Here is a 24,206-nt window from a genome sequence, read left to right as displayed (position 1 = left end):
ATTGCGACATTCAATATATTTGAATGATACGGTTAGCGCCCAGTTAGCTCCTAGCATTTCTCAGCAGCTCTGCCTCCTTTTCGACTACCAGGATATTTAAACAATGAATAATCCGTATCCGCAACAAATTTTTGCTTTTCTCCTCAACAGAAAGCGTTCCCCGATTGAACAACAGTGCTGTAAAATAAGAAGAATGGTGCCTAATGACAGAGTTAATAATACAGACTTTATAATATGTCACGTGAAGATTCAGCAGCCAGATGAAGTGTTTACTGGCAATTGACAGTGATAGCGGACATTATCATCACTTTTCCAACAATCCTCTCCACACAGACAAGCATAAACACACTCGATTATCACTAAATCAAATGTAACACACGTTTGTAATGACGCTAATTCAGTTTACAATAGGGTTCATTCGCTCAGTCAGCAGGTGGCGGTATCCTCGTACACTGGGGAGTACACTGCCATTAAACGAACAGAAGAAGAAGAAGAAAACCCCTGCACATGCGCGGTACGGATCGGGTAGACCGATTTGTACGGTCTGACTTTGCACATGCGCAGTAAGGATCGGGAGTCCCGATCCGTCACTATCTTTTAATTTTTTTTATTTTTGTCTACATTATATTAAATGTTTCATTATCGGAAACATGTTAAGAGATACTTGTTATTCTTAACATCTTAACAGATACTCTGACCTGTAACTATCGTAAAATGCTTCGACCGGAAGTAGACACCTTTCGCGCATGCGGGGTACCGATCGGGTTTCCGGTACGGATCGGGTAGTGACAGTTTTACCACCGTTGTTGCTAAACACAACGCATAAAAACAGGCGCTTGTCCGTCCGTTGTGTGGTTATATTAAATATAAGAGAAAGAGAGAACTTTAAGAAATTAATATAGCCACTACAGTGACCATCAAAACGATGAAAAGAATATTGCTATAAACAGTTCATTTTGCGACACCACGAAACAAACAATAGCGTAAAATGAAACAATAGATGTTTTTATATCGTCATCCGACATATATTGTAGCGGGTCAGGGCTGTTCGGGGTTCTGTTTTTACAGTTATGGTTTGTTTATGTTACCATAGTGACAGGTGATGCCCTCTCGCTGCCACGGTGTGTCCTTCCGGGGTCAGGGGGCGCCCTGTGTGTTGTTGTTGCTGTGCTGTTGCCACGCTGAGCAGTGAGCTAGCGGCAGTGTTCTCCTGGCAGATGTAAATAAATGGCTGTGCTCCCTGGCTAGCTCATGGGAAGCAAGACCAAACGATACCTCTGTCTCCTCCTTGTCTGAGCTCGCCACAATATTGTAATGACCTGGCTGGGGTTGTTAGCCAGGTGCATTCTGGGTATTGTGTTGTCTCTGTGTTTTCTATCGTTCTACTAGTTCATATGTGTTGATTTGCATGTTGTGTTAGTGTTATGTTAATGTAAGCCACAGTGAAGTTGATGTGTGTTCTGTGGAGGGGGGTGAATTGGTATAGTTGGCTGACACCGCGACTCTATGTGGTGGGAGCGTGATAGGGGTTCGGTGTCAGCAGTGTTACGTTGTGTGAAAGAATACGGCAAATAAATGACTGGTGTGAACCACTACTGCCTCCTGCTGGATCATTGGGGATTATCAGTCTGCTGCTGAGACGCTCGGGGTCGTGCGGTGTATGAGGCACGAGCGCTCTCCACTCGCTGTGAAGTATAGCGATAGCCGCTAGCGCCCCGCTAGCCGTTTTAGCTAGTGAGCAGTTTAGCCAGTTTAGCTCCACTAACCCACGGTCGTTACAATTGGTGTCAGAAGTGGGATGCATGAGTGTCTAGCAGACACTATGGAGCCGACCATAGGCGAATTAGAGCGCGTAATCCGAGACAACAGCTCGCTTCTGGAAAGCATGGCTGCCGAGACCCAGCGGAGAAGACCCGAGCTGGGGCGGCCAGAGGGCCACAGCGCGCCCCGGAACAGCCACCCCCTGCTCTCCCTGCGACGGGAGGGGATTCCTGGGGCCGCACCACAGCTTCCTGGCAGGACGGCTGCTAAGCTACAGCACTACACTGGGGCGACGCAGCTGGAGCCGTATCTGGCCCAAGTCACGCTGGCTGCCACTCACAACGGGTGGGGCCAAGAAGAGACTGCCACCCACCTGGCGCTTGCACTGGAGGGCCCAGCGCTCCAGGTTCTGCTGGACCTGCCCCCAGAGGAGCAGCGCGACCTCCGGGCCTTGACCACGGCGCTCGGCAGACGGTTTGGACAGAGACCACCAGCCGAACAGAGCAGGGAGGAGCTGGCTTGCCGACGCCGACGCGAGGGAGAGAGCCTGGGGTCCTTTGCTGCGGATGTCCGCCTCTATGCCCGACGGGGCTACCCGACATTCCCAGGAGCGGCACGAGAGGAGCTGGGTCTCCACGCCTTCCTGAGGGGCCTCACACCGGAGAGGCTGCGACAGCATGTCCGGCTGTCATCCCCCCGAGACCTGGAGGAGGCACTGAGGGAGGCTGAGCGGGCTGAGGAGGTGCTGCGGGGCGAGCCAGGGACCCGACGATCGGCCAGGATGGTCGAGCGAGAGATGAACGCGTCCCAGTCGGATGAGGAGGAGGAGGCCAGACGAGCCCAATCAGAGGCAGTTCCACGTCGGAGGCGCCGGACGGACTGCTGTTATCGGTGCGGGGAACCTGGTCACCTCGCCCGGAACTGTCCCGCACCTAGTCCTCGGAGCCGAGTGACATCACCGACGGGAAACGGCCACGGGGTGGGACAGTGAGGGAACCCCCACCCCAATCGTTAAACCCTCTCCATGACACTCATCCCGTGGTGGGCCGCTGTGGGTCCACCCGTGGACTGTACCTGGACTGTATAGTTGATGGACGGTCTTGCCGGGCCCTGGTAGACACGGGGTCCACCATCTGCTTGCTGCGAAGGGGGGTGCTCCCGGAGACGGGTGGCTCATTGCCAAAAGACTGGACCCCTACTCACACAGCGTTGTACACTGTCACAGGAGAAAAGACCGTGATGCCGGGGAAAAAGACTCTGCAGGTGGTGGTGGGAACGAACAGTGTGAACCATGAGTTCTGGCTTGCCGACATAACAGACGAGTGCATTGTTGGACTGGACTTGCTGGCCCACTGGGGGGCACGGGTCGATGTACCGGGAGTTGCCATCCACCTTGGTACTGAGACCGTGCAGCTTCAAGTGGGCCGCGGTAGCCAGGGACAGACCCCCACCCCACCAGCACCCCCAAAGCCCTTACGCCCCGCAGCTCCATGCCACAGCCAGGGGCCGAGGGCGGCAAGGGTGCGGAAGAGGACCCAGGGGGTGGACGTAAGCAGGGCCAACATCCCGCAGCCAGAGTCGCCGCCTAGCTCGGCAGTCTCCCCGTCACCTGAGACTGTCGCGGCAGTAGAGGAGCTTGGGCGGCGAAGTGGGGTGCACCTCAGTGCGACACAGCAGCAGCAGTTGCAGAGCCTCTTGGCAGAGTTTATGGACACTTTCGCCGCCAGGGAAGAGGACTGCACAAGGACGGGCCTGGTGCAACACACTATAGACACTGGAGCAGCTGCTCCAATCCGGCTGCGGCCCCACCGCCTGCCCCTCGCCAAACGCCAAGCTGCCGAGGGACTGATAAAAGAGATGGCAGCTAATGGCGTCATTGAACCCTCGGATAGTCCATGGGCCGCACCTATGGTTATGGTGCGGAAGAAAACAGGGGGGTGGCGCCCTTGTGTGGACTACAGGCGTCTGAACGCGGTCACCCGCAAGGACTCTTACCCGTTACCTCGCATCGATGACGCACTGGATTACATCGCTGGGTCCAGTTGGTTCAGCTCGCTAGACCTCCGCAGTGGGTACTGGCAGGTGGAGCTCGCTGCCGAGGCGCGGCCCAAGACTGCATTCACCATAGGGCAAGGACTGTGGCAGTTTAAGGTGATGCCTTTTGGACTATGCAATGCACCAGCCACGTTCGAAAGGTTAATGGAAAGGGTCCTCAAAGACATTCCCCGTGCCCGCTGCGTGGTCTATTTGGATGACTTGCTGACTCATGCTAAGGACTTTGAACAGGCCGTGGCCAACCTACGAGAGGTTCTGACTGCTATCCGCGGGGCCGGACTAAAGCTGAACCCGGCCAAGTGCAACCTTCTTGCTCGCCAGGTGAAGTTCCTGGGACATGTGGTGAGCGAACAGGGGGTGGCTACTGACCCCGAGAAGGTGGTTGCTGTGGGGGACTGGCCTACCCCATCGAACGTCGCCGAGCTACGAAGCTTCCTGGGGCTGGCCTCCTATTACAGGAGGTTTGTAAAAGACTTTGCCACCGTCGCTAGCCCCTTGCATCAGTTGACAAACAAGGGTCAGCGGTTTGGTTGGACGGAGGGCTGTGCAACGGCTTTCGAGCAGCTGAAAACTGCCCTTGTGAGTGCCCTGGTCTTGGCGTATCCTGACCCCAGCCAGCCTTTCATTTTGGACACCGACGCCAGCAACGTGGGGGTCGGAGCGGTGCTCTCCCAGAGGGGAGAGGCTGAGGAGCGAGTGGTGGCATACTACAGCTGCAGCCTCAGCCGGGCCGAGAGGAATTACTGTGTTACCCGGCGTGAGCTGTTGGCTGTGGTCCTGGCGGTTCGTCACTTCCGACCTTACCTCCTGGGCACTAAGTTCCTGCTCAGGACAGACCACGCCAGCCTAACCTGGATGCTGAACTTTCGCCAGCCAGAGGGTCAGGTGGCCCGGTGGCTGGAAATACTACAAGAGTACGACTTTGAGGCCCAGCACCGACCAGGGCGGCAACACGCCAACGCTGACGCCCTGTCCAGGCGCCCCTGTTCTGCGGATGAGTGCCGGTACTGCAGGCGCATGGAGGAGCTGGACCGGGGTCCGACATCGGCAGCAGCAGAACCTGAGGGTGTGGGTGAAGGGCAGGAACCTTTCACCGCGGCGGAGCTACAGCAGCACCAGGTGAGCGATCCAGCGCTGGAGATGGTGAGGGACTGGATGGAGGCAGGGACACGGCCAGACTGGTCCGCCGTGTCTTCCCAAGGGCCCGAGACAAAGTCGCTGTACTCCCAGTGGAACAGCCTGGAGCTCCATGGCGGTGTAATCTACCGGCGGTGGCGAGCGCCAGACGGGGGAGGCGACATACTCCAGCTCCTGGTTCCCCGGGCCTTGCGGCCTGAGGTCCTCCGCTGGGTCCATGGGGCTGCAGGTACTGGCCATTTTGGGAATGGCAAGACGTTGCGACGGCTGAGACGGCGGTTCTACTGGCCGGGGTGTCGTCAGGACGTGGAGATCCACGTCCACTGCTGTGACGACTGCACGGCGCAGAAAGGTCCCAGCCAGCGCTCCCATGCCCCATTGCAGCAATACCTAGTTGGGGCGCCAATGGAGCGGATTGGAGTGGATATCCTGGGTCCATTCCCTGTGACTGATGCCGGCAACCGGTATGTCCTGGTCGCGATGGATTATTTCTCAAAGTGGCCAGAGGCGTACGCGGTGCCGGACCAGAGTGCGGTGACGACGGCGCGGACTCTGGTGGATGAGATGTTCACGCGGTTTGGTGTACCGGAGGAGCTCCATAGCGACCAAGGGAGGAACTTTGAGAGCCAGGTGCTGGGAGAAGTGTGTCGGAGGCTGGGGGTGAGAAAAACGAGGACCACCCCCCTCCATCCTCAGAGCGATGGTCTGGTTGAGCGGTTCAACCGCACGTTGGCCACCCAGCTGGCCATCCTGACCAGCCAACATCAGAGGGACTGGGACCAACACCTGCCCCTTGTTTTGTGGGCATATCGAACAGCAGTGCAGGAGTCAAGTCAGTGTACTCCTGCGGCGTTGATGTTCGGAAGGGAGCTCCGGACCCCAGTGGACTTGGTGTTCGGAGCGCCCCCTGAGCCGGAGATTGCTGGTGGACCAGAGATGGACTACTTCCGGCGGCTCAGGGAGCGGTTGCACACGGTGCATCAACTGGCAAGACGGACATTGGAGGGAGCCGGGGCCCGCCAGAAACGGGCGTATGATACCCGTGCGCACGGTCCTATGCTGGGGGCCGGAGATCGGGTCTGGGTGTTCTGCCCCCAGAGGAAGCGGGGGCTGACCCCCAAGCTCATGAGCCACTGGCAAGGCCCGGGCGAAATCCTGGAGCAGCTGTCGGAGGTGGTCTTCAGAGTCCGGATGCCGGGGCGGGGAAGGCGGGTGGTGCTACACAAGGACCGGCTGGCGCCATACCATCCGCTTGCCCCCAACCCGCAGGCTGGTGTGCAGCCTGGGGACTCCTCGCCCCCTGCGCCCGGCCCGGAGGGGGGCGCCATGGATTCCCAGTCGAGGCCGAAGCGTACTCGACGCCGGCCCGGACATTTGCTGGACTACATTGTGGACAGTTAAGGTTGTGGGGACACTAAACCTTTTTGGGAGGGGGCTGTGTAATGACCTGGCTGGGGTTGTTAGCCAGGTGCATTCTGGGTATTGTGTTGTCTCTGTGTTTTCTATCGTTCTACTAGTTCATATGTGTTGATTTGCATGTTGTGTTAGTGTTATGTTAATGTAAGCCACAGTGAAGTTGATGTGTGTTCTGTGGAGGGGGGTGAATTGGTATAGTTGGCTGACACCGCGACTCTATGTGGTGGGAGCGTGATAGGGGTTCGGTGTCAGCAGTGTTACGTTGTGTGAAAGAATACGGCAAATAAATGACTGGTGTGAACCACTACTGCCTCCTGCTGGATCATTGGGGATTATCAGTCTGCTGCTGAGACGCTCGGGGTCGTGCGGTGTATGAGGCACGAGCGCTCTCCACTCGCTGTGAAGTATAGCGATAGCCGCTAGCGCCCCGCTAGCCGTTTTAGCTAGTGAGCAGTTTAGCCAGTTTAGCTCCACTAACCCACGGTCGTTACAATATGTTATATCAAACAGCCGTAACTGTCTGAAATAATACAAAAAAGGCTTGGAATATTTCACATTACATTTAATGAATGTCTCTTTGAGTGTATGTCTAGTATATGACTAACAAATGCTGGTTTTTTTCATGATATTCTAATGTTTTGAGATGCACTAGCAGAAGTAAAGTGACAATCTAAACAGGTAAACAGAAAATGACCTTGAGTGTCAGTGGTATTAAATCGTACCTGCAAATAAAAGAAACATTGCTAACCTGAACAGCATTTGGTTGCTTGTACACGGCTTCTCAAGCTTTAAAACTGTCATATTAGCATTTTTGTAAGCTTTACATATTCTGTAGGACTTTACATGAGGGTACATCATTAAGTTAATACGTCTTCCCGCATACTGGTGAATGTTTTAAAGGCACTCTTAGATAAAAGAGTGTGGATTCAACGAAGAAGGGGAGAGACACAAGCCGGCACCTATGGAAAACTGAAGGGAAAGCTGAAAAGTAAATCAAAACACAAAATCCCCTCCAACTCTTCTGGGATATGGCACTCGCTCTAAATCTGGCAAACAGGGAGTACTGATGAAAGCAGGAACTGTTCCCACAGGGATGCAAATGAATCTTCTCCACCTCTTCCTTAGACCCAACACAACATGCCCACACCAACAATTTTATTTCAATTACTCACATCGCTCTCTCCCTCCATCCATCCATTCAGCCATCCACCCATCCATGCTACTCTGCTAAGTCTTCTTATCTGCCTCTTGTCAAATAAATTCATGAGCAGTAGGGGATTTGTCAAGAAAGATGAAGAGACGGGTGAATGCTTTGCTTCTGTTGTTTAGCGTTTTTCAGTGCGGCTCTTATCCCGGCCTTGTTTCTATTGTTAACAGATTCCTTGAGTCTTTATGGGACAGAAAATGGAGGTGTGTGCAGTTTTTGTTTCCCTTTATCAAGTGGCAACAGGAGCAGCACCTGCCTGTTTAATCTAGCAGACACAAACACTGTCTGAGTATAAACCACTATACTGATGACTTCCACTGCAAAGCCATTTACTGTCATCCAGTCATCTAAAAGCACTTAAAACATTAAGCACTTAAACACATTTGTCTTGATGCATTTCCCATTGAAGGCCTTTGACCAGCAGATCGTTCTCTTCTCATACAGCATTATCTGCTAATGGTGGTGTATGATTAGTTCTGCATCTTATAATACATCACGTTTTTATCTATTGATGGTCATGGCAGCAGCAGTGTAAACCAAGATACCCAAGCTTGTATCTCCATGGCCTCATCCTCCAACTCTTGTGGGACGACACAGAGGCTCGCCAAAGCTCACCAAGAGAAATAATCTCTCCACCGGCTCCTGGATCTACCTGAAGGTCTCCTCCCAGTAGGACATATCCAAGACGCTTGACCTCTCTTTATTCAGAAGGAATTGTAGCTAAATGCCCAAACCACCCCAAGTGGCTCCTCCTGAGAGGAGTAAAAACTTGACTCTTCTAAAATGACCTGTAAGCTGAGCCCATGCAACCATCGGAGAAAACTCACTTCTGCTGCTTGTTTTTTTTTTTTTTTTACGTGTTTAATAAATATTTTTAAATTGGTTATTTAACACCAACATATACTATGAAAATTCCATTCAAATCACAATTTACAGTACTGCTGAAACTATGCTAAACTATGCCTCCTAACTAAAAACTATGCTTTTATACATGGGGATAACCCATGGATAACTATCTTGTGATGTAGATATTTTATAGAGTGCAAAAACATAAAATAAACAAAGGTTTGCCTCATTGTCAAGCTTGACCAGACTTTTATTGCTGTTGCTTTTTTACCTTAATGCTCTTTATATTCTATGCAAAGCACTTTGAATTGCCTTGTTTTACTTTATTTGTCTTTAACAGAAACTTAACTTCACCTACCTTTAATATAACCTACCCCACTGAGGAAGACTGGTGGGGATTAGATGCAGAAACAGAGATAAAGACCAGTGTTACGTCTTATGATCTAATGACCTTCACCCAGCATGGCCCCAGCGTGAAACTGAGCTGTAACAGCAAACAGACAGCCCGAGACAGATTAACACTGACCACTGGTGAAACAAAGCAAGCTGGTGGGAAGTGGAGCGAGTGCAGGAAGAGCGGGAACCTTCTAAAAGGATTGTAGCCGATACCACAGAGTAATTCTTCTCCTCCTCTCTAACTGGGATACAGCAAATGGCAATAAAGCTAAATGCTTTCAAAGCCTAAAAAGGAAGGGAAAAAACCCCAAAAAACAAAAACAAGGAAAAGTGATAAATTATTTATAAAATGGACATACTGAGCTGTCCATTTTGAGATTTTTCCTAAAGCATGAATGCATGTTTGCATGTATATTTCAGTGCATGTGTCCACACACACAGCTGTTGATCTTGACAAACAGGCTTCTACTTTGCTGGCATCTGGTTGTGACAGTGCAGACCTCGGTGCTGGAGTCCTGCCTTGGAGTTTACTGCAGGCCCACAGCTTGGATTTCAAGCTTCTGTGAACTAACACCAGGCTGACAAATGCCTCAGTCGTAATAGTAAGAATGAGTGAAGGCACTGAAACACCCGCAGGAAAAACAATTCTGGACTGAATCTTTAAATAGCCTCCTATAACGGAGCTGTCAACACTCAGAAATGTGAAAAATGACAGAGAAGAATTCATTGTCTGTAGGGTTGCAATCAGTTATGAGAGGCATTATCAGAGGCTTATGGCTACATAAGGGATATGCACTGCTGCATACGGATCACAACTTTAAAGAGCATCAAATGAAACATCAGTAGAACTATGCTCAGATTTTTTTCTGGAATACATATGTTTTAGTCCTTTAATTGGGATCGATCAAAGAATATACTGAAGGAACAACGTAGTAACCTTAATCACACATGTTACCATTACATTACATGCAAGCCATGAAATCAGGAATCCAACATCCTCATACAATTTCAGGAAACCATTTTTGTTTTGTTCTCCTCTCTGATTTGTTCCACATTCGATCCGTTGTGTAAGATTGTTGCAGTTATTGTGTTTTGTGACTCACTGTTTCTGTGTCATTCTTATAGAGTTATGATTTAAAAAAAAAAACACCCTGTCTTAAGCAAGTTTATTTACCTAATTTTAAGAGGTATTAAGGACCTGATTATTTTATTATTATGTCCTGATATTTAAAACCTCACGACTGACAGAGGGTGTATTTTTCTTTTACCATGACCATATAGAAATCCTCTCCATCTTAGTTTGTTTCTCTTAACCTTCTGCTGCTCGGGCTATCAAGTTGTCCCATTTCTCTTAAGTGCCTTATGAAGTATGCGGGTTCAATAAAAGTTTATACTTTACAGTTTGCTTCATAGCTCATGTAGCGATAGAAAGGATTTTGCTGTAATAATTCTATTATCTCTCTGTCTCCCATTTGTCCCATTTAGAATGGCAACCTGTAGCTTAACCCCAGAGACTCTGAGTCCTTGATTAAAAAACAAAAATGTAATTAAAGTATTTTGGCGACCGGAGTGACAGCACACTGGAAAATTGGACAGAAAACAAAGTATGTCAATGTGAGGTCAGGCATCCTTGAGAAGGGTGCTCAAGCTGATGCACCAAGTGTCTCATGGGAGATCCATTTCCACTTGGCTAGCTGCAGATTCAATCAGTTGGCAGGAGAGAACTCTTTCAACCAAATGTCAGCGATGATGTCACTGAGTTGCTGTGAATTCATCATCCTGAATCACTGAATCACATCAACTATCCTTTTTAGCATGTGACAACATTTTAAATGCTAAATGTAATGGGTACTTGGAAAAAAAAAATGGTCATGTGTCACTTTTCAAATGTAAATGTAAAACTGAGCAGTTATGACGCTAATCTCAACGGGTCCATTTACAGATTAAGTGATTAAGTCTAATACCCAGCCAGCACACACAGCCTTGCTTCATCAACGACAAGTTTGTGTCGTGCAGCCGAGTGTGCTGAGTGTCACTGATGATCGAATATGTTTATTTACTAGTCAGTCTATGCTCTCTGCTCCTCATTATTCTCCGGGAAGTCTCCTACTGCCATCACCACCTCCATCCCATCTCCCATAAACCATCGGCAAGGCCAGAGCAATGTAAGGCAGCCGTATTTACAGCCCTGAAAGCAATTGGAGGTTAACAATGAGGCCTGGCTGCTGCAGTTTATGGGCCGCTGTAAAATTGCCACTATGATTAAAATCTCCGTCAGGTGAAAGACAATGGTGCAGCCCTTTATCTCAACACTCCCATGAAATATCTACTCGCACTCATCCTCCCTTTCTTTCCTCTATGACCTCATTTGCAGGCCTTTACCTTGGTTAACTGGCCTTTTACGGCTCACTGTCTTATTAAAATCTGGGGAAGCGTTCTAAGAGTTGTTGGCCTGCCCTTTGTGAAAGTGTGTGTGTGTGTTTGACAGTGCATTGTTTGCATAGCAAGAGTGCATGATATTTTTACAGACCTGATATTTTTGTGGTGTCTTTCTGATTTACCATTTAAACTGTTACAAAAAAATAACTTTTGACACTCCTCACTGAAGACTGGTAGACCCTCTTGACTTCCAGCTTGTGACTACCAAACAGTCTCTGCTTTGACAGGCAGAGCAGGTTACACTGAATACAGTGTCATTGAGCTGAATTACGTTTGTCACCTTGCTGTCTCTTTAGTCATTAAATAAAGGGAAAGGGTGAATGAATCCATCATCAGTTTGTTTAAAGTGAACTTTTTTTTTGTTAACTTAATGATCAGCATTCTTAAGAAAAAGTTATAAAGCAAAAATCAAAGTGTGGGTTAAACCACCTGGTGGATGGACTTTGGCCATATTACACACGCAGTGTAAATTCTAAAACCTTCATGTGCACTCAGATAAGGCACCACCAGCTGTTAATTGATTCAGTAATAATTAAACAACTAAGTGACATCTGGTTGTGACAGAGCAGGTACATGCAGTGTTGAATGTCTGCATGTGGCCAACTGACAAGGGCAAGCAATATACTTGAGTGAATTGCTTCCAGTATTACACCCCCCCCCCCCCCCCCCCGGACTATGAAAGGTAATTTTGAGTTCCGTTTTGCAACTTTTCATGAGCAATTGGTGGTTGAAAAGATAATACATAGCCAATGTAATCTAACTGTAAGCTATATTTACTTGTTGGAAGTGAACTTTCTCACAACAGGGACAGCGGGAAAGTTGTGTTTGTTTTTAGACACGATGTGGGTGTGTAATCAATACATTAATAAATTACAGTATAATAAAATATTGGTATCATCACAGAAATCATTCAGTACAATCCTAGAACGTATAGATAGGGAGTACAATAACATATAATATCTGTATTTCACATATTTACATAATGGCTACTGTATGTGCAGCAGCAACACACAGAAACTAAATTAAAGCGACTCCACGGGAGGAGCTCTCCCAGGTTTCTGCTGTTATATTGCATTTTGTGTGTATTTCATACCATCAGAAATACCATTACTGCAAAAGTAAATTTCAGTATTGTGGTATTCTGTATCTAACATCAATGGCAAGCATGTGACTCAAATATTCATTTACTTTCATACCAATCCAATCTGCTCATCGCTAATGCGTCTCTTTTTTCTCCTTTAGTCTCTTAATTTCTTATGAAGCCTCAGCACTTCCCTTCCCTTCTTATCAGGTACAAGAGATGAAGGGGTGGGCCCATAAAAGCAATCTGCCAGTGACAGGAATAGCAGGAGGCAGGGCACCGAATCTATATCTTGTTCATTTTAACAACATACACATTCATACACACCCACCATTCAACGCCCACATGTCCATATACTCTACATTGGAATATGTATGCACCAAATGGCAAAGAGGAAAAAAAAAAAAAACATCCTTTATGTAACCTCATTCTCATTCTAAAAAAAAGCAAGGCAACCACCTGGAGGCTGCAAATATACAACTACAGGCAGTTTGTGACAGTGGATACATTCATTATAGGTAAAAGCAGGTGGCTGGGAAGATATTATATCTTTCATTTTTTTTAAAAAAAAACACCCTGACTTAGTTTCTATAATTTCCAATCATGACAGACAACTATTGAAACAGATTTTTCATTATTATTGATTTACAGGGAAGAATGTACTTTTTTTTTTTTTAAAAAAAGGTGCAAACATTTGCTTCTCAGATCAGATGGTACTTTGATACTCCTCATCTTTACACGTCTCTAGACACACGTCTTATCTGTCCTCTTCTTCAGCGTATTCTTCATCCCATCCTTATATACTTGCCCTTAAAAAGTCCAGATAAACACTTTCTGTGTTTCCTCCGTGCCACCACTCTCTCGATGCATCTGACAGCAACCAAGAGAAGCACAGAACGCATTTACAAGGCCCGTGTGAGGACTGCAGCTTACTTTTTACACTAACACTCACTAATATCTATGATGCCACTGAGCTTCATCTATCTACCTCTTATCTGTTTGAAAAAAATACACTTCTATATGGCTCTGCTGTGAGAACCTGCCTCTAAAACACTGCCCAATTGCAATAAGGTCATTCTATTTTGGTTTAGGTTGTCTATTAATCTTGAGTGCATAAAGCCTTAAGGGATTTTCTCTGTTTTCATCCAAGCCATTTCATTTTATTGTTTGAAACTTCTGAAATGGCAGCTTTAGTGAGCTATTAGTGCAGCACTAAACATTAGAAAAGCTGAACAGGAGAGGTAAACAAAAGAGAAAAGACCCATATGCCTATGACCCATATTACAGTTTTTTTTGTTTTTCTTTTTTAAACACACTACACCTTCCTCTCTCTCGCACCAACACACACACAGACAGACACACTCAGCTTTGACTACCAGGCCTTGAAACACGAACTACAGGTTTGACCTTTGGCAGTGACATTATCTAAATAGGGAAGTGTTCACAGTGGAGCAGCGTAACATGAACTGAAGGTGTCAGCTATGCTGCTTTAGATATTCCTCAAAGATGCCAGTGCTGAATAAGAAGCACTGGCATCTTTGATGCACACACACACACGCATGCGCACACACACACGCATGCGCACACACACACACACACACACACACACACACACACACACACACACACACACACACACACAGGTCAAGCACTGCTGGAACAAAGAGCGGCTAAACGGTCATGTAAATTTATAATGAAGAGAAATGCGGTTATAGAGCCCAACAGGAAAGTCGTACGGGTGAGCCATGTTAACATGCACACACACAAACACAGGTGCACACACACACACAAACACTTGAAAGGAGAAAATAATGCTTGCTACAAACAAAGAGGTGTTATAGATAACCATAAATGGAGCTCCTGTACGGCACAGATCGTAAATCCAAATAAGCACCTCCAGCAGCGGGCCATTCCTATCTCTTATATTGCAGTTGTGATGATTTAGGGCATGTTTACAGTCAAAGTATGAACACCGTTCAATTTAAGTAATCATTATTTGAAGCAAACCAAATCTATCACCTGTCAATTAGGGGACATATGACAAAGTGGCACTATTAAAATTCATGAAGAGCGTGCCATAAACTTTCTTAAACATTTTGGTGACTTCAGCAAAACGCTTACAGTGTAGCTGAATTTTTGAGCTTCAGCGGACAAGACTGACTCACTCTGAGAGCTGCTTTCATTTAACTATTATAAAAGAGAAACCCTAACACCATCAAGAAGGTTTAGAGTTTAGAGGAAGGCGGTTCAGAAAAAGCCTGCCGGCTTCCCTTCACTACTCTTATCGGTGCAAGCACATTTTCTAAAGTCTTCCCTTAAAACGATTTTGAAGACGACTGCATTTTACAGAGCGAGATACATCGTCCTGTTCTTATGGCCGGGGCCCTCAGCTAGTCGACAGTTGCACAGCAATGTTTTAACAATGTGGATTTTAACTTGAAGTTTAATATTTTTAATATGTCTGAAAAACTCTTGGTTGAAACTCCTTCTGCAACAATAACCTAAAATCAGCATTTCTGGTAACTACAGAGCACACTGGCATAACATGTGGGAGAAATTTAGATTACAGAGCTGCTTTAGCTCTGACATATTCATAGGATATGACATCAGTGTCAATCCACAGAGTGCACAGTGTTTCTATTCTACTACAGTTTCCCAGCTCCTGAAGCAATATCATCCTTTATTATTATCCCAAATTCTACTTTCTATTCCATAATTAAGTATAGCTTTATTGATTTGTTCCCTTGTTTCATCTGTTTGCCTTTATTATTATGGTTTCTTCTTCTTGTTATCATGTATTATTTATGTATCTGTATCCTTGTAGAGCCTCACAAGTCCATCCTCGCACATGTAAGACACACACACACACACACACACACACACACACACACACCGGTTTTAATGAAATATGGAGAAATGCATTAATATTTCTTATTTTTACCTCCACACTTCAATATGTTGTATATTTGCTGTAACATTTTACAAAATCTGGTGATTTCATTTCAGGCAGTTAAAAGTTAGTACACCAGATTAAGCTACATATGTCTATATCATCTGCTTTTCAAGGGTTTATACCTCTTCTGGCATAAAACATTCAACACAGTCAGTGAGTATTTAATTACTGCATATCCGCCTTCAAAGAGTGAGCTGATCCTTTAGCACTTCCAGTAGTTTTATAGATATCTGAGCCTCAGGCAAGATACTGCTTCAAGGTAGACGGGCTGTCAACATGAGTGGCAAGTGATGGTGTGTAAACCTGGTCAGCTGAGATTTTGAAGAAGATATTAATAATAAATTGCCTGCCTTAAGGCTAGATGACAAACGGTGACTCCTCTGAGTATTAAATGTTCGTTTTTACAGCTAAAAAAAAAACAAAAAAAAAACTTTTGAGTCACCTCCCATTTCTGATTATTTTGTTTCTACTATAAGGAGCCAGACTTTCCTGTAATTTTTTAAGGTGATCTTTAGTAACAGTTTGTCAGGCTTTCTGAAAGTCCTTCAGGAGTGATTTACTTTTTGGGGGGAGATATTAAGCCACTTTATACTGATCTGCTCATTCAAGCACAAAAAGGCAACTAACTCAAGTTCTGAACCACTGTTGTGTCTCCACAAAACAGAGAAAGAACCAATTTTAAATAGTATCTGAGGCACTTTGTTACTGTTGCAGCCTGTTGCAGAAACACGTAAATTGCTCTAGTTTCTTTGACATTCCAACAAAGAAAACCCAGGAATAAAAATTGTGTTTTTGCACCAACAAGGTACTAATAGCTAATGGCTTTTAGCAAAAATAGCAAAAAAAACTTGGGCTATCTCAACATGATGTGTAGTGCGTCCTTAAAAAAATAAGGAAACTGGATGAGTGGATATGCCATGATTAAGGGAGGGTAACACGGAGAAAAGCCTGAGGTATGCCGAATTACACGAAAAAAAGAAATTGCAAGAAAGTTTCACAAGACTTTGTTGAAGTATTGACTAATATTGACTTTGACCTTGTTAGAATTGTAAAAACTTTATTTTATCCTTATATACCATTTTTCAATTTGTGTTTGCGTCTCAATAAATCACTGCACCCATTTCCCATGTTCCAAGCAAACCATAAAGAAAGGGCGGTTCGAGACTTCTGCACAGTGCTGCTAAAACAAACAAACACAACCTTGTTGCAGTTGCTGTGAGAAAAGAGAAACTATTACATGGTAGTTTTATGACTCCATAAATGTTCTCAATTCTGTAAGTCCCCAGATGGTTTTCAATCTCTAAAGACCAAATCACCCAAAGTAAGCAGCAGAAAGTACAACGCAGAAGCTGCTTTCCATGGAGAAATTATCAAAATATTTTTTCTTTGTAATCACTCCGCAAAAACTTCAATTCACATTGTAAATAGTACCACGATGGGTACATATTTGGAGAACGGGGTTGTAATGACAACAGTTTATCACATTTATTTTCACAGCAAGAGTTTTTTAAGAGGATTTTTGATAATAGTCCTCATTTGGACTGCACATGGGAAAAAAACAAACTGGTTTGTCATTTCAACACACAGCTGGAGGAAGTCTACCCCGGAGGTCCCGTACAGCTGAAAATTATCTAAAATAAATGAAATTGTCTAAAATTGCTCTACTTTCCTCTAAATAAGACTTGAAGTAAAGGGAAAAAAAGACTAAATATGAGCTTAAGTGTCAGATTATCTCTGCGGCTTACTGCTGCATGTACCAAGTGCTAATGATCCCTGGCTGTGGTCCAACTCTGTCTTATATTTTGCCATTGAAAATAACTCAGACTAATTTCACATCTCTCTGCGTGAAAACTATCAGAGAAATAAATGCTCGAAGAGGAGGTTAGATTGCATAATGTATTCACAATCTAATTTGAGCTGTGGCCTCCCAGAGCTGGAAACATTATTAAAATTCACTGCAGTGGGTGGGGTCAGGAGGCTAAGCTGGAGATGGGCTGGAGTAAAAAAAGAAAACTTTCTAAACAATAAAATCTGATGACAGACGCCTTTATTGTTTCATCTTCAACATTAGCCAGTTTCATGGACATCTTTACCTGTAAGCTGATTGTCCTGTTTAATTATGTTTAATGTTTTTAATTATAATGGGCGGGCTTTGTAGCACTGGACTCTTGCAGAATAAAACATGTAATAAGCAGTAGGTGCATGAACAGGACTACCTGAGCCCCCTGCACATAAGCAACGATCCACATTGCTGCTTAGTCAAAATGATGTGGGCCGGGTAGGGAGCATGTGATTAGTCATGGGCATCAAATTAATATTCACTCTTGAGTGGTAACACAGAAAATAGGAAAGGCATTAAGAAAGAAACACTCACTCCCGCATCGTCCTCCCTGCTGTCGCTGGTGTCCTCGCTCTTGTGGTGTCCGGCTGAGGAGCGAGTGTCCCTCTTTCGGCTGGCGTCGGTCCCCTCCGTCTGTCTCTCTCCATCTGGACCAAGGGGAAACATGGATATTGCTTAGAAAGACAGCGACCGCTATTATCCCAATTTTCAGGTTATTGTCATTCACATTTCCACTTTAATCATCATTAATGGCATCATTGTCATTCAGATTTCTCTCATTATCATCACCGTCATCATCACTGTCGTCAACAATAATTTGAAGCTATCACCCTTTTTTCTTCCAACTCAGCCTCTCCACTGTCATCAACCCCAGATAAAAGTTCCCAGAGAAAGGCAGATTAAGTGTGAAAAAAAATTGTAATTGGAAAAGCGAAAGGAGACAAGAGGGAAGAATAAAACCGAGTCCAGAGGGGAAATGTGAAGCAGGGGGAATGAAAATGGAGGGGGGGAGAAGGAAAAAAAAAAAAAAGCAAGAGATCGACAAACGGAGAGATAGAGAGAATAGCTTTTGCTGGGAAAGCTAGACTGCGGTCATGCCACCGATGGATTATGGGAGTTTTGCTGCACAATGATGACAGTTGCCTTGGCCAGGAGCGAACAATTGGAACTTAAAACTACTCATTACACGTGTGTATGAGTGTGTGTCAGCTTTTGTGTGTCTGTCACAGAGCATATGTTCAAAATTGCCATTTCTCTGCCAGTAACACGTGCACATGCATACACACGCGTTGCCACGGATGATCGCACCGCACGACTCAATACAGAGAAGTTACAAGATATTTAGCACTTTATGAGAGCCTGGTTATTTGGAGTTACAAGGACCAAATGGATACTATAAGGTTTCCTCTAAAGGTTTTCACATCTATGAGGACTTCATATAAAAATAAATAAATAAATAAATAAAGAGAATCCATACCCAATTCAGTCCAATCTCATTTTATTTGTATTGCCCTGGACTTGATCCCATTTGGCTGACATGGTACATGAATGCACAACACTTCTGCAGCCTGGATGGGCTGCCATAAAAGGTGGCGCCACTGCAATTGACTTGCCAATAAAATGGGAGAAGGAGGGGCCTCGATTGCATTACAGTGAAAGTGGTTCATTACTGTCCGCCTGGCTGCTGTAGCTGCGGCGTATATACACACACACACACACACACACACACACACACACACACACACACACACACACACAAGAATGTGCGCACATGCACACAAGGGATGGAATGTGATTAAAAGACAGAATGGGGAGAGCGGGTGGTCATAAAGCATAATGAGAGCTAATAGTTTTCCAATATGTCCCCTTAACAATGAGTCTGAGTGGGCTGAATTGGATGCGAAAGGGAAAAACAGAGAGGTATACTTGTGCTCATTCTCCTCATTCATGTACAGAAACGGAAGGGAACAATTGAACTACTGTCAAAAAGCAATCCAAGCCGAAAACAGACAGAATAAATAAAATGTCGCAAAAGTAAAAGTTTTCATCTCTCTAATTCAGCTTGTCCTGCATCCTATCAAAGTCTCGAGCAAACGTAATATCTGCAGACGGTTTGTTTTCCTCATTTGTTTGGAAATCATCCTGCCTGTCTCTGTTCATTCCCTCCGCAATCTCACTGATTCTACACAACTGTAATAAAAATACACTTTGATCTGAAAAATTATCATCTTTTTGTGGAACAAATGAAGCACTGGAGAAAATTACCATGTTCACAACGACTTTCCTTAAATAAACTCTATTCCCATCTTTCTCTCCGTGATTGTGTTCCCCTCTAGAATGAAGTGTGCCGAAAATGATTTTATAACTAATAATTAAATAAAAGAGACACTTCCACAAAACGGACAATAACACAATAACAACTAGTGGAAGCGGAGGAACCTGTAAGTGCCATTTTCATGTCTCAAACAGCCACTTGAGCCACACGAATTGTGCTACGAAAGCCATCACCCCACAGTAGAAGTCGATATGGACAGCCTAAGTACAGCCTCCGGGGTCTATCAAAGCTCCACCAGATCAAAGAGCAAAGAGCAGCTACGCTAAACCTCATCTCACTTCGAGCCCTACATTGTGGAGTCAAAAATAGAAGGACACTTCAACTTCCAGCACTATAACTTGTCAGATGTTATGAATGCGCATTTCCCTGGTGGGGCGTGTGCCTTAGAATGATTTAGAAGGCTGCGATATTAAAATGCCAAGACGTCATGCGGCATTGTAAATAAAGTATAGCAAGTTACCCAAAAATCACTCCAATGAAAAAACAAAATATCATTTCTTGATCATTTATCCAGCTCTTCATTTTGAAATGTATTTTCGTTCCTCTTCTGAGTAAACAGTGTGTGAGTCACTGCATGAGTCAACTGGCAGCATATCTTTCTGTAACCATTTATCTGAGACTATTAAGAGTAGGCACTGCACCAAGACACTTTTTTCCTTGTCTTGCATCATTTATGTAAGTGATCACCTTAAATGTGAATGTGAATACAGAAATTATTATAAAAATTAAACAACAACAACAACAAAAAAAAAAAAATCATCTTTGAAGCTGAGTGAGATAGTTTCAAACCCCACAACGAAGAGCAACCAGAAAGGGAAAAAAAAAAACCCATCCAAAGCTGATTTCAATAAATCGTGATTTGCATGCAAAATAAATATCAAAGCAGTACAGTCAAACAGACCAAATCCATTACAGCTTTTCTGAATGCCAACAATAAACAGAGAAAAGATTAACGGCATTAGAGTTACAAAGAAAGAAAATGGAAAGCAGGTGTCAGAAAGCAGGTGACCAACATGAGAAAGCAAACTTTCTCATGAAAAATGATTCATCTTCCAGCCTCTGAAGCAATGTCTTTTAAAATTTGAGAAGAATATTTATCTAAAAAAAATAGTGTATCTTCACGATAATGTCCATATCCCTACAAGAACAGCCCTATCAAATGAAAAGGAAAGTGGAAATTAAATTTATGCTGATATTTGTTACATTATAATTACACTTAAATCCTTTGGGGTCACTTTTAAGATTGAAATGTTTGGAAATACTGAAAAAAAAGGAGAAGATAGTTTTTAAACTAATTAATTCAATCAACTCTTCAACAATACAAAAAAAAGTGAAGATAATGAGAATAGCAAGTACTTTTCTGTGTGTGTGTTTTAGTTAGTGTGCACGTGCGTGTGTGTTTTTGTGGACAAATGTTCAAACATTCATTACCAACAAGTCCCTCAGCACGCTTTAATACTCTAAAAATGGAGACAGTAATGCAAATGTAACGCTGCATGGGTGCGAGTTCCTTTCTTAGCATATAAACCAAGTGACGACATGTGGTTCTGCACGGCTCTGGAGAATGACTCATAAATAATAGTCTCTGCTGGAAAGAAGTGATTTGATGACCAAATCAAATGGCACTGTAGTAAACTGGGACACGTATTCTCCTATGTAACCAGCCTGCACTCCTTCAGTGGTTGTGCACCAACTACAACTTTAAAAAGACCGAAAGAACAGGATGTGCAGACGGACAGCACAAGCAGACCATGATGAAATGTGCAAAAGCCACAGTATGGCGCTGCTAGCAAGTGGCTGAACTGTGACGGGACTTCAAGCCTCGATGCCGGCTCTAATGAAGTAATGAAGAGCCGACTGGCAGGTTAATGGAAGCCAATTGACTGTGCGCTCTGCCACCAGCAGGAGACCAAGCAGAATACTAATCCTTGAGGAGCCACCTCTCTCGTTTCTTGTGTTCTGCCTAATCAGTTCATTTCCCCCCCACTTCTAAAACAGGAGCACTATTTACTGTGAAGATAAGATGGTGCAGAGCAACTTCTTCAACCTCCAGAGGACACAGATAGTGAATAGCTTTTGGAGCACTTTGCAGATTAGATCTTTTGCGGGGTATATCGAAAATCACAATAAACAGAAGTGTTATCCAAAGGTTGACGTGGGCACAATCTGTGGATAGAGACAAGGAAGTGTGTGTGTTGGGGGGGGGGGGGGGGGGGGGGGGTGTTCTTCGAGCATCTTCTTCTTTTGAGAAGTAAGTAATAAATTCACCTTGCCTGGCTGCCCTTTTAAAAGTAAAGCTATTCTAAACTCTATGCCTTTTTAGTGAACTGCAGCTGTCAGAGCTCTCATCAGGGCTGTACGTGTGCCAATTTAAATGTATGCCTGTACTTTACTGTGTTTGTGCATATATGCATGCATTTGCGTGTGTGTGCAAACGTGCAAGCATTGTCTGCATCTCCTTTCATCTTCTAACAGGACTGACTACACTGGGTTTCACTTCGAGGTGGTGCTCCACTGTATGTTAAGTGATAGACAGAATGGTGATACAGCAGAATACTAATCACAGAATCAGAGGAGCGAGTGTAGCAGGAGCTACAGGCTATGCAATGAAATGAGAAAGAGGAAAAAATAAAAATAAAAAATCCAACATTATGGAGAAGAAAAATAAAACAGAGCTGGTTAAGTAGGACAAGTTTAGTTTAAACAGATATGAAAAAGCCAAGTCAAAACAAATTAACTAATAATCTATGTGGGAGCCCCCCAGGATCTGTTCTATGCTCAAGTCCCTCTGGTAAACAGGAAGAAATAATAGCAAATAACAGCACGCAGTCAAACATGCCAGCTCACAGTGGTTCATGAAGAACGCCAAGCGTCATTATCACAATTTATTTGCCAGTGTCATCTCTAGAGCGGCTCCTACATGGTCTCCTTTCAACTTGCGCAGTTAAGCATACTCTGTGTTAACACGGGACTGGCAACAGAGCCAAAGCAGGAAAGGAATATATTAAATGACTTATGGTTACAAATGGAAATTACAGTGTCAAAAAGGGGGTTAAAAATAACTGTAGTTCATTACTGCTGCAATATTTTTCTGTACAATGTCAGATAATAGTAAAAGTATTTAGTGATAAGTACTAAAATTTTGAACATATCAGCAAATCTGCTCATTGCTTTATTTGTGCTATTATCATATTAGAAAGTGGTCTGTCATTCAGAGCACAAAACACTGAACAACAACACAGCAACAATTACAAAATATTCAGTTTGGGTACAAATATGTCAGATTTGTACATTTCAGCTACTAAGGTCCAAATATTGTTTATTATTTAAGAACACATTAAACAATTTAGCTTAAATGGTCCTTGGGGTGCGGGTGTGTCACCAGGGTGCAGGGGAGACATCCCCTGCACAGGGGAAGGGGACAGGGGGGGGGCCCTGTCCCCTTCTGGCCACCTGTGCCTCAATTTTATCTCACAACTTAGACATCCACATTACTTACACTCTCATAACACACACACATATATATATTGGGCCTTGAGAGTGGGCACGTTAACGGCATCCAGTGGACGGTCTGTGTACTCAAACCTACCTCTGGCGCCAGTGCCCACCTCTCAATTTTAAATCCATGTAGACATTGAGGGTTCTCGGTAGGGGCCGTGCTAACACCTGCTGCTCTCTGGCAGCAGCACCATGCTCTCCCTTGTTTTAAATGCACTTTAGAACAACACGCAGCAACACTACACATGAGCGGGAGGAGGGAGGTATGGGGTCTTCACACACCCCCGTTCTCTACTAGCCATCGGGGCGGGGGGGCTGGGAGGAGATGTTGGCTGTCCGATGGGCCTCCCTGCTGCTGCGGAGCCTGGGACGGTCCGCTTGCCTCCACCCCGGGGAGAAGGGTAACATCTCTTGGGTCTGGGTGCTGTTTCCCCCTCTGGGGGCGAGGGTACCTGGACCCGGGGTATAGAGTATGTTTGGGGAGTGTGATTGTGTGTACATGTCCATTTATGTCAATCCTTACGTTGGGTGAGTGCTGAGTGTTTGTATATGTGTGAATGAGGGTGGGAATGCATGTTTGTGTCTGTGTGTGCCTGTTTGTCTGTGTCTATATGTCAGGTCGGGTCTTAGACTCCACCTCTCTGGGAACTCCCAGGCCCTCCAAAGTGTGGAGGCCTATCTCCCCTCACCACACTCCCTGCCGGTGACTGATGCCCTCAGGGGTCGGTGCGTTGGTGGTTCTTGGTGTCCGGGGCTGGGCGCTCAGGTATGTACCAGCTCACTCCCGGTGGCTACTTGGCGGGGCCTGGCGCCTGTTGCTTGGTCAGGCCTCCTCCGGGGTGCGGGGGGCCCTTGGTCCTCCGGCCTCTGGGCCTGCAGCTCGTTTCACTCTGGCACAGCTGGCTGCCGGCAGAGCTGGCGGGCACGCCGGTGCAGCCCCCTCTAGCTTCTGCTCGGTGGCTACTGGGTGACACCTCGTCTGGGGATCCTCAGCCCTTCCCATGAAGGTGGCACGGATGCCCCTCCGGTGGTCCTCCTTGGGCTCTCGCACTCTGGGGCCTCTGGATGTCTGGGGCCTGGATCTCCTCCATGCCTGCTTCATGCCCTGGGGGACAAGGCTCTCTACATCCTCTAGCAGACCATTACATGTGGAAACCATTTGAATACAAGCGCGCTGATCCACACAGGTGTGCACATGGATGTTCACTGTTCGTAGACTTAAATTACACTTTTCTTGGCTGC

The 24,206-nt window shown here is 45.4% G+C and overlaps 1 protein-coding gene across 1 annotated transcript in view; it reads right to left on the bottom strand.

Moving 5' to 3' along the window:
* The window catches only part of b4galnt4a (beta-1,4-N-acetyl-galactosaminyl transferase 4a), a 160,665-nt gene that overhangs the window by 86,345 nt on the left and 50,114 nt on the right, over positions 1-24,206 (bottom strand). Inside the window, exon 2 of the mRNA XM_085461382.1 lies at positions 17,666-17,778. Within this exon, the coding sequence (XP_085317508.1) occupies positions 17,666-17,778 (113 nt within the window). The remainder of the gene's footprint in view (positions 1-17,665; positions 17,779-24,206) is intronic.

Source organism: Copadichromis virginalis, linkage group LG7 (genome assembly GCF_057382275.1).
Source record: "Copadichromis virginalis isolate Kocher_CV1m ecotype Utaka linkage group LG7, C_Virginalis_male_GT1.1, whole genome shotgun sequence".
NCBI classification, from domain to species: domain Eukaryota; kingdom Metazoa; phylum Chordata; class Actinopteri; order Cichliformes; family Cichlidae; genus Copadichromis; species Copadichromis virginalis.
Note: the sequence above shows the minus strand (reverse complement) of the source record. Positions and strands in the feature narration are given on the sequence as shown.